This window comes from Hylobates moloch, unplaced genomic scaffold, assembly GCF_009828535.3.
Source record: "Hylobates moloch isolate HMO894 unplaced genomic scaffold, HMol_V3 SCAFFOLD_1, whole genome shotgun sequence".
In the NCBI taxonomy this organism is placed as follows: Eukaryota; Metazoa; Chordata; class Mammalia; order Primates; family Hylobatidae; genus Hylobates; species Hylobates moloch.
The window spans coordinates 161923925-161937977 of NW_026652276.1; the positions used below are offsets into that span (position 1 = coordinate 161923925).

General features: G+C 36.9%; 1 protein-coding gene across 1 annotated transcript in view; it reads left to right on the plus strand.

Moving 5' to 3' along the window:
• The window catches only part of COL28A1 (collagen type XXVIII alpha 1 chain), a 182326-nt gene that overhangs the window by 20647 nt on the left and 147626 nt on the right, over window positions 1-14053 (plus strand). The window contains exons 4-9 of the mRNA XM_032753457.1: window positions 157-177; window positions 2672-2728; window positions 4520-4573; window positions 6793-6834; window positions 8802-8828; window positions 13509-13553. Coding sequence (XP_032609348.1) covers window positions 157-177; window positions 2672-2728; window positions 4520-4573; window positions 6793-6834; window positions 8802-8828; window positions 13509-13553 — 246 coding nt within the window. The remainder of the gene's footprint in view (window positions 1-156; window positions 178-2671; window positions 2729-4519; window positions 4574-6792; window positions 6835-8801; window positions 8829-13508; window positions 13554-14053) is intronic.

The following is a 14053-nucleotide window of genomic DNA, read 5'->3' on the forward strand; positions in this document are numbered from 1 at the left end:
TTGGCTGGTTGGTTTTATTGCTTTTACAAGTTTAAAAAGGCTGAATTGCTATTCTTTGTGGAAACTTCATATCCCATAGGGAATAGTTACGACTAATAAGTAGCTGGAGGCAGAACTATAAATCGAGTTAATGCTTCATTCTTTTTTCCCTTGTAGGATATCTTATTTGAAAAGAAGGTAAGCACCACACGCTTTGATTACTACGAATTACTCTAAAAACTTGCATTATCAAATCAGCATTATAATTCACATTAGAAGATTAAGTGTGACTAAATAAAAATGCTTAGTTCTTTTAAAATTAGCCACTCTATTCTGAGGCAGCCATCTGATTTCTTTTATACTACCATATTCAACGCAGGTTGGAAAATTTAGAAAAAGTAGGAAACATTGAATGTGACTCCAGGAGTGATTTTAGAAATCAGTCATGAGTAAACTACATAGTTTTTGCTTACTTTGATGTGCTTTCTTTATTCTAAGCATGTATCTGACTTCAGCCACATCAGGTCCTCTATTTTGGGGGGTGTTCCTGGTGTTGGCTAGGTTAGGCAGAGGGTTCCCAGCTAAGAGACAGAGTTTAGAGTCATCCCCTGCTGCCTGCCAATTGACTTTGAGCTCATTCTCCTTATTGTGAAGAAAAGGCAGCCTGATGATGGCAACCAGACCACGTGGCAAAGGAATCTGGCCAATAAGATTGGATGGGCCTTAGCACAATAGATAATCATCAGCTTGCTGAGGATTCCTGTCCTGGACATGCATTTCTTAAAAGAAAGAGTTTGGAACATCTGAACTTTGTTCAATGAGCTGCTTATTTAACATCAGAAAATTTACAAGTATTGTTGCATAAAATAATAGGAGTCAACCAAACCTATATCACACCATGTTTTATTGAATTATACATATTCAGATATACCCTTATGTTATATACCATTAAGAAAGGAAAAAAAAAAAAAATGGCCAGGCATGGTGGTTCATGCCTGTAATCCCAGCACTGTGGGAGGCCGAGGCAGGTGGATCACGAGGTCAGGAGTTCGAGACCATCCTGGCCAACATGCTGAAACCCCGTCTCTACTAAAAATACAAAAAAATTAGCTGGGGGTGATGGCGCATGACTGTAGTCCCAGCTACTTGGGAGGCTGAGGCAGGAGAATCACTTGAACCCAGGAGGCAGAGGTTGCAATGAGCCAAGATTGCCACTGCACTCCAGCCTGGTGACAGAGTGAGACTCCGTTTAAAAAAAGAAAAAGAGAGAAAGAAAGGAAAAAACCCTTGCCAGCTTAACTATGATACAGTGTCTTCTTATTAATTGCACTTTTTATTTTTTTTATTTTTTATTTTTTTTTTGAGACGGAGTCTTTCTCTGTCCCCCAGGCTGGAGTGCGGTGGCGCGATCTCGGCTCACCGCAACCTCCACCTCCTGGATTCACGCCATTCTCCTGCCTCAGCCTCCCGAGTAGCTGGGACCACAGGCGCCCACCAACACGCCCGGCTAATTTTTTTGTATTTTTTAGTAGAGACGGGGTTTCACCGTGTTAGCCAGGATGGTCTCGATCTCCTGACCTCGTGATCCACCCGCCTCGGCCTCCCAAAGTGCTGGGATTACAGGCTTGAGCCACCGCGCCCGGCCGTGCACTTTTTATTTTATACATGTGGAAATAAGTTTTTAGACATTTTGGATGTAGATTTTAAAATCCTGTATCACTTTCATATACACATATAAGGGAATATGTAAGCAAAATAACTTGGTTATTTCTAAAACTTCTTCACATTAGAGTCTAAATCAATCTTGTCCAACTCGCAGCCTGCAAGCTACATGTAGCCCAGGACGACTTTGAATGCAGACCAACTCAAATTTATAAACTTTTTAAAAACGTTATAAAATGTATACACGGACCTTTTTTTTTTTTTTTGCTCATCAGCTATCATTAGTGTTAGTGTATTTTATGCGTGGCCCAAAGCAATTCTTCTTCTTCCAATGTGGCCCAGGGAAGCCAAAAGATTAGACACCTGTGGTAAATCTTCTGAATCATTTTTTGTCTGAGTTGTTGATGTCCTTGTTTTTCCACATAATACTGACCTATATGCCAGCAAAAGCATTGGTGATGAAGCATTTCTTAAGAATGTTCTGGAATTTTCTCCCATTTCATTCTGTAAGTTTTGAAGTGCATGTGTAAAAAGCAACTACTTTGTCATGACTGAGCCTGATCAACAGCTGTTATAAGACTCATTCTGATTTCAGAGTTGTTAAAATGAGGTAGAAGGTGCATCTTAGAATTAGTAAAATATGGTGTAAATCAAATGTTTTCCTTTGCCTAGTAAAGGAGCATTTAATATTATTATATTATTGAGCTTTGATGTGTTATATAGAAGAGAAGCAGCAGAAATTCTAAAAGTCCACTGAAAATATTTATTTTCTCCTTTTAACTGGTATCTATATATTATATATGTATTTTTGATGGGATGTCTTTTATTTAACTATGCTGAAATTTAATAATATTTTTTTAGCTAGCTCTTGATAGGTATAAATTTGCCTGGAATAATTTAATAGAGCAAAACCTCCATAAATGTGCAAGGTAAAATTTCTTTGAGAGTGCTCCAGTTGGTTATATACTGAATACAATTTGAAATGCTATATTTCACTGTGTGTTAATATCATATTTCATTATTGATTCAGTGTGAACGCAAGATTTGTGAATGTGAGAAGGGAGATCCAGGTGATCCAGGGCCTCCTGTGAGTATACTTCCACTTTGAACTTGAGTCAGAAAGTCCTAGCAATGATAGCTCTACTCGCTCTTGAAAACATCAGGGCTATTTTGCACTGTTGAAAAGCAATTGTTTGGAAATGGGAGCAAAAATGGAAATGCTACTTCTTTCTTCTATTTCTAAAGGGACGCATTCTATCCTTAGAAATAAGCCTGGGATTTTACTGACCTGAACTGAGGGCAGGCGTGTTTTGAAGTTGTTCCCACAAAGGACATTTATGTTCCTCCTTATAAAATAATTGAAGCCAGAATTTCTCAATAGTGAAGTGAATACAGAAAAAGCTAATACAAATAATCAGTGCTTTAAGCAAAGCTTTATTTCACTAGAAACATGAAGTACAAGGCTCTCTGAAAGTTAAATGTTGGCTTCACACGAATGCAGCAGTGCAGCAGCAACACCGTGTGGCCTCATGGACAGGAAGCTGGTCACGATGCTTTGGGGGATTAGGGTGAGTTCTGTGAAATGGAAGTAAGCATGTGGCAACCAAAAATAAATGGCAGGATTGACTATGATGATTCATTATTTGATAAGATAATCCAGGAAGGAGTGCTTTCTTTATTTTCTGGCCTAATAACTGGTAGGTGCCATGTCTGTACTGGGAAGGCATTTGAAATGACATCTAGATCACTGGAAATGCTGAGCATTTTTTTAAACATTTATCTTCATAAAGCATTCACGTGCTCGCTCAGTCTTCTATTTATTTGTATAATTCCAAATATCATCCTTAGAGTTCAGAAGAAGCCCTATGGAGAGTCTCACAAAATGCATGGATAAAAATTTTCAACTAATGCTTGTATTTGGGGGTGGGAGGGGAATGTGTACTGTGAATGAATTAGAATGTGACAAATTTTACCCTGAGACTCGGGTCCAAAGCCTACACTTCTTCAAACTATCCTACCAATCAAGAGATGTTTTTCTCCCCAAATACAAAGTTAGATGCATTATATGATAATGGGGCAGCCAGTAGAAGCTGACTTTGGCTAAAGCAAAGGTTTAGCCATCCCTTCCTATAAAGTCTTCGTTTATTCCCATGACACCAAGAGATGAACAGGGTAAGAAATATTTCTTTATATTTTAAAATGAGCAATAAGAAAGCTCACAATTGCTAAGCACCTGACAATTTTAGTCACATTCTTGTCACATTTTAGTAGAGATAAACCACAGAATATGTTATTTAACATTATCGAGTAACCCCAACACCAGTTCTCAGAAAAGCAGGCTTTTTGGTTGATTAGGAGCAGGAAAACAAAATGCTTTTCTGGAACAGGATTACAGAGCTCCTTTCTCCCATCTTTTGAGATTGTCTCCTGGATATCAGAACCTCTTTGACCAAAGGCAAGTAAGCTGGCTTGGTCCTTTTAAAAGTGAGTGACAGAAGGGAATCGTAGAAGTGACCCACAATGAAGAGAGGTTGGAAACAACTCCTATCCTTCTGCCTGTTGCGGCTACTCTTTTAAATCTTTGCATGAGTTTGATTTTGTTTGCAAAACTGCTGAGAAGTAATTGTTTTGGGAAGAAATAATTGGTGGGAAGAGAGAAACATTATTCTCTTTTGAGCAAATCTAGAAAATCTGCCAATTCAAAACAGTGGTTTTCCTGGTGTAGAAAAAGGGAGAAGAGAGTTGAATTTCTGCTTGGCAGGTAAAGGTTTTACAATTCTCCCTCATTCTAGGAAACAAAACTGATCAGAAATTATTATAAAGTATAGAAAACAATAGAATTTCTACTTAAAATAATATTTTTTCCCTTTGCCTTCAGGGTACACATGGAAATCCAGGTATCAAAGGTGAGCGAGGACCAAAAGGAAACCCGGTAAATGAATAAACAGCTTTTCTTTAAACCAGCGTATCTCCTTCTAGACTTTTTTTTTTAAAACAACAATTTAAAAAATAAAAAGCATTGTAGTATATGGCAAAAATCTGACAACTTTTGTGAAGAATACAGGATGTCCACTTCCTATATTATCTATCTTATTTCTATTAGCTTGAATTCACAAATTCTGAGTAACATATATGAACATTTTAGTCAGTAAGTTTAGGAAACCTAGGGACATTGAATAAACAGAAACTAGTACTTAAACGATAGCAGCCCATCTTATTTAGGACGTTTCATTAACTACTAATATGTGTTCCATATCAGATTGACATTGGCACTTGTGTTTTTAATGGGTCTACTTTTAATGATTAACTGACTGACAATAATAATAGAAAAACCACCAGATTGTTTCTCACTCCCAGAGCATCTTCAAGGACTTCTCCAATTCTTTTCTCTGTGTACCTATCAAAAAAAGTCCCAGGCTTTTAAAGAAAACATTCACCTATTCAGATCGTTGTTAGGATTTCGGTTCCAAGTTCAAGAACAACAGCAGTAATCACAAAGAGAAAAGTAGATATAACTATGTGAAAATTTAAGGCAAAATTCTGTGTAATGAAAAAAATAATAATTAAAGAAAAGGGAGTGATATGCTTTGGTTATGTCCCTACTCAAATCTCATCTTGAATTGTATGTAGCTCCCATAATTTCCACAGGTGGTGGGAGAGACCAGTGGGAGGTAATTAAATCATAGGGGGCGGGTCTTTCCCATGCTGTTCTTGTGATAGTGAATAAGTCTCATAAGAGCTGATGGTTTTATAAGGGGAAGTTCCCCTACATAAGCTCTCTTGCCTGTCACCATGTAAGATGTGGCTTTGTTCCTCCTTCACCTTCCTCCATGATTATGAGGCCTCCCCAGCACTGTGGAACTGTGAGTCCATTAAACTTCTTTCCTTTGTAAACTACCCAGTCTCAGGAGTGTCTTCGTTAGCAGCATGAGAATGTCCTAATATAAGGAAGGAATATTAAAGAAATAGAAATATCAGGAAATATTTGCATCAAATGTAATGGACATTGGGTTAATTTCTATAGTACATTGAGTTAATTTCTGAACATAATTTTCAAGAGAGGAAACAAAACTAGTAAAGAAAAAAGTAAAAGCACATTTAGTTTCATTAGGTAATAAATTCAAATAGAGAGAATGAGATATCCTTTAGTAGTGATACTTACATTTTAGAAACTTTGGAATCCAGAGGATTACTTTTTTTCTGGAAGTGGTTTTCTAGTTCACATCATTTGTTTTTGTGTGTGTTTTGAAGTTTAAAAACATTTATTTCATTATAGCAATTAACACAGCAATATTAAAACAATAATAACTAGTGATAGCAATGTGGCAGTGAAACTGGTTTGTTTTTCATTGCAGGTAACTTGACACAAATAGTTTGGGAAAAATTAGGCAATACATAAGAGATACTCAAATACTAACGAAGTTAACTATTAAATTAAAAATTAACTCAAAAATGAACTCTAAAACAGCCCTATTAGAAAATTTTTAGGGAGGTAATGAAAAAAATCCTAAGTTAAATGCATAAAAGTATTTTTGGCAATTGTCTGCTTGTCAAGGAAAGGGAATATAGCAGCCTTGGATAGCTTTACAACATACACACACATGCACAACCAAACAACCCTATACTCACTCATCTTATATACATCCAAACTGATGCCATCATGTTTTCTTTTTGTTGTGTTAAACACCCATTATAAATGTATGTTCACATTTTATTTCTTTGGTTTGTAATTTTGTGCCACATAATATATTTTCTTAAGTCTTGCTGAAATCAAGCAATCACTCTTGAGGACATTTTGAAAAACATTCCAAAGCCCCTTAGAGAAAAGCCAGAGTGGCTGGCTCCAAGTGAGTATAATGCTGTATTTGAGAACAATGGCTGTGTTGTTCAACTGGGATGTGGTGTAAGCTGTGAAAATGTACCTGGATCCTGCACCCTACACATCTGGCTTCACTGCAAAGGGCAAAGTTTATCTGAGTTGCTATTTTTTTTTTTTTTTTTGCCTAGATTGCATGGTAAAAATGTCAACAGGAAAGACTAAAGATGTTTCCTAATTGGGCTAAGCTATTAATCCTCTGTATAATGCATTTTATTGAGCAATCAGTCACTCTTCAGGGCTGTGGAATTTTGACTGTTTTTTGTTTGTCACAGGGCAACGCTCAAAAAGGAGAAGCTGGAGAAAGAGGTCCAGGGGTATGTACACAACTGGAATGCCTTCCTAAGAAAGTGATCCTAGGTTACTGATTTTGTGATTGACCATTTTGACCCCTGTAGTGCAAGTGCAATAGTGATTTCCATCTACCTGTGCTCTTGATGGCTCAGGAAGGCAATCAGAAAGATATCTTAGAAGTAGAAATGTGGGGAGAAAATACTCAGCTAACAGGAGTGAAAATGGGAGCAGGAGTGTTCAACCCTATCAAATTCTCTGATGCTTAGTTTGACATTGGTGAAAGGCTCCAATGAGAAAAGTATTTGCTTTATTTCTTAAGTTTTTTAAGATAAAGAATAAGTTGGAATTTCAGGAGCATAAGAACTACATGGTCTAAACTATGCTTTTGTTAATCCAATTCTGCAGACATTATAAAATTTACCATTCTATTTGATTTCTTATACCCCAAATTAGAAGATAGTGGATATTGCCCAAGAACTAATTACAGTATGTTTCTTATTTTGCACTTTTCTTGGCATTGCAGTAAGTGTATCAAATAGCAGAGATGTGTACAGTGCATAAAAAGAAGACCATATGACATTGCCCCTCTCTGCTTGTCCCCCTGGATGTGCCCTGGACTCAGACCCAGAGATGTTAAAAACTTCTCTTGGTATTTTTAATCAACTTCATTAAAAAATCTGATAGAAACTTTAGTAATGTCAACAAAAAATCTGAAATTTGTGTTATTCATTCAGGAAACATTTCTTAGGTATCTTCTACATATAAAGCATACAAGTATGTAAAAATAAAACTAAGATAAAGCACTTGTATTCTTAAAAAGCTTATTATCTCATAGGAGACAATTCTACATTTATCTTCTATTCCTCATTGACCACACATTTGGAAATTTTATTTCCTTCATGAAGTTTCCTTTTGTAAAAAAAGTCAGGCCAGGCACAGTGACTCATACCTGTAATATCAGCACTTTGGGAGGCCTAGGTGCAAAGATCACTTAAGGCCACTAGTTCGAGACCAGCCTGAGCAACATAGTGAGACCCTCTCTCTACAAATAAATAAATAAATAAATAAATAGATAATACTATTAATAAAAAAGTCATGCATAGAACAAAATTTTGTGGTCTGACTCACATGTAACTGTAATAATAGCTTATTTATTAAATAGGTTTCTTCAGCTCTCTCAATAAATCTGATAATTCTATTTCCATATTTGAAAAATATAGCTGTATGAAAGACAAAAAAATCCCATTTGAAGAGGACTTGCTGCTGCTTAGAGCTGGTAATTTCCCAGGCCATGTAATATTCACTGTTGTACTTCTTAAAGGGCCATGGGCAGTGACACAATGGAAAAGGCTATACAGGATTCCCAAGGGTGACACACAAAAGACAGTAGAAGTGCTGGCCTCTTATTTAGTGTGAGATAAAAGACAGTAGCTTAAAGGTCACTGTCTCATTAGGGCTGATAAAGGAACCTTTCATTTCCTTGATGTTATATATTTTAGACCGAATTTGAAAGGAGGACCATAATGGATACAAATATTTACACACATTTTAAAGGCCATTATCTTAGCTCATTTTCAAAGCCAATTTCTTTCAGAGTCTCTGTGAAACATTCTTAGCTGCAATAGTTCATGGTTTAAAAGTCAATATAACAGTTTTGAAGGGACCATTATAGGCCATCACTTCTACAATGACTTTCAGTGTACATTATCTCCTCTAGTTTTGGGCCAAAGGGCAAGAAACTGGATATGAAAAAATACCTGAAACTGAGAATAAAATGTGATAAAGGGAAAACAGATTATTTTCTTCTCCTCAGTAAATGCATATTTCTCCAATCACAAAGAGAAGTGAAACAGTTTACATTTCTATGATCTAATTTTCCAGACTGTATAGATGTGTTTTTGTTATACCTTGTAATTGAAAAATACCTAATCCTTATTCTAATTCTGCCTTAGAGTATCATATTTTACTTTTTCTTTTCTTTTTAAATTAGGGAATTCCTGGGTACAAGGGTGACAAGGTAAGTTGGTAACAACAAATAGATAGACCAGAATTTCAAAAAGAAAAACAGAAACATAAGTGTACTTAGGAACTTAATAAAAGTTATTTTCTTTATTTTTGTAAGTCTGGATTCCCTCATTCCTGAGTTAACATAAAATAATAATAGAACTTAACATATGGGTGTGTGTTGTAAGGGATGGAGGGTACCATAACATTCCTGAGATTAGAATCCAGCCTCCTTCAGCTTTGCAAACATGAATTATTTTAATAGAGAACCCCAATTTATAAGCCATGCAGCACAGGTATGCAGGCTAAAAGTTTCTTTACACAAACAGATTCAGCAATACTGCAAGTAGGTTGCTCCCTTGGTGCTTAACTTCCTGTGAAAACCTAGACACCAAATCCTCTCCCAGGGAAAAGAGAGGATTTATCCTGGTTAAGCAGTGAAGAGCCACTGACTTCACTGAGTCAGGCAATTGGGTAGAGCTTGCAGGGGAGTAAATTTGGCAGACAAGCAAACAAAAGGTATGGGTTGGTTGATGATTTGATGATTATTTGTGAGTTACAAGTTAGGATACCAAACTGCTTTAAAAGGGATTAACAAGTTGTACTGTGGCTCAGGAACCTCTGAGAGTGCTCACTGGTTCATTGATAAGTCTGTCCCACAGTTCTCGTTATTATCAGATTTTCTATCTGAATCAGAACATGCACCTATCATCCATTCCATCCTACAGGGCTACAACCTTCAGGCATGAGAAAGAGGCTAGGACTTTAGAGGGTCCAGCTCTGAGTCTCCTCTGGCCTCCCTACTTCTCATGGAGCCAGGAGTCTGCAGGAGGTCTGTGCTTCCTTCTCTTGGATCATGCATTGGGTAGCCAAGACTCCAAAAGGCCTGCTGCTGGGAGGGCATACAAAAACCTCCTTTCCATATCCATCATTTTCCTAGGCTGGAGGGGGAGCCAAATGGTAGCTGTTTGTTGGGGCAGGAGAGGTCATGTAGCCGGCTTTGTTGTGCTACCCGGTGTATCTTCACGTGTGTGCTCATGCTCTTGCTGTGGAAGGAGTTGGAGGTGGGAAGGGAAGTGGGGGCCAGGCTGCAGGGGGCTATGTCTGGCAAGGACCTCTGAGGAATTCATAAGTCTTTTAATTCTTTATTCCTTTTGAAGAATATTTGTTAAGGAAGGAAGCCAGAACATTATTAGTTTAGTTATAACTTTCAACTATTTAGACACATGGTATGTGGGCTTCCACTTACACTCTTGCCCTGGGCCCTGCAAATATTAGGGGTGAGCCTACATGTAAACCAATAAATATATCCTAATCGCTGGCAATTTTAGGCCTCCAAGGGGAAGAGTGTAAGAAATCCCATGATTCTACACTTAGCAGCCTTAAGAACTTGGGTAACTCAACGTCTTGGAGTATCTGTTTCTTCAACTGGACGGAATAAAATTTGTACAGGCCTGCCTAATTTACAGAGTGGTTGGAGAATCAAATAATGGGCGTGACAATGTATTCCAAAATGTTGGCTTGTCTACAAATGTAAGTGCCATTATGAAGAGGAAAGGAACAAATATTAATATGGGAAAACTAAAAAATTTTCACAGTTGTAAAATTATCAACTGTGTATATATAGTTGAGGAAAATTATGGGTGGCCCCCTCCTCCATTTTGATTTATATAGTGAGGTAGTTATCAACACAAGGAAGCTTTATACATATATTTTTTGAAAAGATGCGTTTCACTTTCTGGAGAATTATTGATTCACTGGAAGAGTTCTCACTTGGAAAATACAAGCTGTCAGAGCAAAGTGACCCTGAACCATCGACATTCAAACCAGAATTTCACCAGGAGCAGCAGCATCAGAAAATAGAGGCTGAGAACAGAGCTGATCTGTTCATGGCTTTCTGAAGTACTCGCTCTCTGAAACTATGTAGTTGTGGCCATTCCACAGGGATTAATGAGCCCACTAAAAAGGAAAACGCCTTTGCAGAGGCAAATAACATGAATACAGTATTTTCATTGATGGCAATCTGTGCCCCCCAAAAAACAAATGCTGTTCCTCAGGCCCCTATAGCTAACAAATCTGTCTGGGCAAATAGAATGTGAATTGTAGCCAAAAGCATTTTGAGTGTATTTATGGTACTTTCTGTTTTATATTTTGGTGGTTGACTCATTTTATTCCCATCCAAAATGATTAAATTAATTGCTTTCTAATTGATTCTTCAAAAGTAATTTTCCATTTGCATTCAGAAATAAATGTTCAACTTGTTCTAAGTGAAAGCTCAGTTTTTCCTGGGTCAGTTTGACTCACAAAAGGATGTGAAGAGAGAACAGACTTCTTTTGATCAGAGGCATAGCTGGCTCTAAGAGTCACACCTCCCTCTTTCCTGCTCCTGATGCCTGCAAGAGCCCAGGCAGTACCCTAGGCAGAAATGCCAGGTTAACGGAAAGTGACTTGCAGCCTATGACAGTGTGCCTTGTTCAGCTACAGGTGACTGATAAGAAAGGTCTTGAGAGCCTAACAGACTCAAGTTTGTGGTCATGGACAAAGTATGTAATGTCTCTGAGCCTCATTTTGCTTATCTGTGAGTGGAGCTATGTATATATACCTCACAAGGCTGCTATGGGGATTAGCAATAATGTAAAGGCTATGGCACACACTTTGCATCCATAATTGGAAGTTACAATTGTGATTTCCCTCCGTAGAGCACTGCTATTGAAACTGTGGTCTGCAAGCTGGCTGCCAGTCTGTGAATGGTTTATTGCTATTCTGCAACAAGATAAAGCTTCCACCAGCATATAAATCCACTATATTACAACGTATACTGTTTAAAGTTCAGCTGACATTTATTTTTCATAGCAAGACTTCCTTGATGAAAGAAGCAGTGCATTGATTTACATTTGAATGCAATTTCCTTGTCATTGTGTAGTGGCACTTCCAGTAACATGCCCTAGAGCAGTACAGAGGCAGAACAAAGCAGCAGCAGCAGAAGCTAGTGTTGAGAGCACTGGACTAGGAGTCATTGGGTAGCCTGTACATTTAAGTAAATCATTTGACATCTCCAATTGTGTTTCCTTATCTTGAAAATGAGAATTGAATTGAGGATCAAAATAGCGATATATATAAAAGCATTTTGAAAACTCTAAAGTGATTTATAAATGAGATAATATTACTATGATTATGAGACTTTAGTCATTTTTCTGACTGTCACCTTCTAGTTCTAAGTATTAGAAATTTCAAAAGTCTGATATAATGGATTAGTATTCAGAGGTCCCAATTCTCATTATACTTGAGGAAACTAACCTTTTAAAAATATTTATTTTTGTTTAAAAAATTTAATTGACAAATCTGAAAAGTTCATATTTATTGTATTGTATAAAATATAATTTGATAAATGTATACATTATAAAATGGCTAAATTGAGCTAATTAACATACATATCACCTCACATAATGATCAGTTTTTGTGGTGAGAATGCTTAAAATCTACCCTTTTAGTGATTTTCAATACAAGACATTGTTATTAATGATAGTCATCATGTTGAACAATAGATCTCTTGAACTTATTGCTCCTATCTAACTAGTTTTGTATCCTTTGACCAACATTTCCCAAGTTTCCACCCATTACCCCTGGTAACCACCCTTCTACTCTGTGCTTCTGTGAGTTCAAATTTTTTAGATCTCACACATAAGTGAAATCATGCCATATTTGTCTTTCTGTTCCTGGCTTATTTCACTTAACATAATGTCTTCCAGGTTCAGGTTCATCTATGTTGTTACAAATGACAGGATTTCTTTCTTAAAGGCTGAATAATATTCCATTGTATACCACATTCTCTTAACCTTCTTAATTACAAAATTTTAATCTATAAAATTGGATTAATATTTATCTCAGACAGTTAATGTCAGATTAACTAAGATAAAATATTTATGATAAACTATCACTGATAAACTCTAAAGCATAACTCAAATGTTGTTTTTTCAGCAATATTCTAGGGAAGACAGGGAAGTAGAGCATAATAATGAAAAATATGTAGCATGCTTGCTGCCAAGCCTGGCTCTCCTACAGCAGTCCTCGCTAACTCATCATGGCACCTGTTCCCACTAACTCACGATGCAATCTCACTTCAGAACCTATCTCTGGCAGTTCTCCAGGTGAACACTACTAGGTGATCAAGGTTGGTACTCAGGCTGAAGCATGGTGTTCTTGAAAAAATAGGAATTCCAAGTTAGAGTATCTGGGTTCAGACTCTGATTCTTTTACTTACTAGCTATTTGATAGAGGGAAGTTATCTTGTTGAGTTTAAATGTTCTCAATTATAAAATAAGAATGATAAAGGTGATCTCCTTGGGCCGTTATGTGGATTCAATTAAGCCACATATGCAAAGGGCATCTAATATGTGGTTAGATGCTAGGTTCCTTTTCTTCTAGTTTCATCCATTTCTTAAAAATATCAAACCTTATTACACTGTTCCTGATTTGTTCCTGTCAAGTTAAGGATGACTCATGGGTAAAAATAATCAGATTTCAATGCCCATACAACCCACAATATTGAGGCTAAGATTGTGTAGAAACCAAGAGTGCTTATGTTACAAGAGTCTGCTGAGAATTTAAAAAACAAACAAACAAACAAACAAACATTCTTAATAGTGAATGACCGCAAGTGTTCTCTTATTTATTTCACTTATTTATTTTTTAGGGTGAACGTGGGGAATGTGGTAAACCAGGAATAAAAGGTGACAAAGTAAGGAACATGTTTTTAAAATGCTTACAGCTGTGATCCCTTTTGGGTTGCGTTTCCTGAAGGGGAAATTCCTGGGCTGAATTATGCTGATCTCACTACTAGAGTTGGAATCAATGGCTCAATTTTTCACATCTGTAAAACATGTGGTAGAAAACAAAGTGATGCCTAACTCAATAATAGAACCCCCAAATGCCTTTTTTATGGACCATTAAGACTTCATTTTCTGACACCCTAACCTTGGAGGCCACGCCTACTGAATGTTATGGTAAAAAGAATTATTTAACCTGCAAAGTTAATTAAAGCTGCAGTTGGGTCAGAGTAGAACTGCTTTCCAGATGTAAACACTGAAAACAGGCACTTTCCAAAATAGTGTGAAGAACTCTGAAATAAGTCAGTGAAATAGTTATAAACAGTGTGGTGCAACTAGACATAGAGATTTGGAATTTTGAAAATGTAGACACAAACAATTGGATAGATATTCACCTTTATTTTAAAAAATA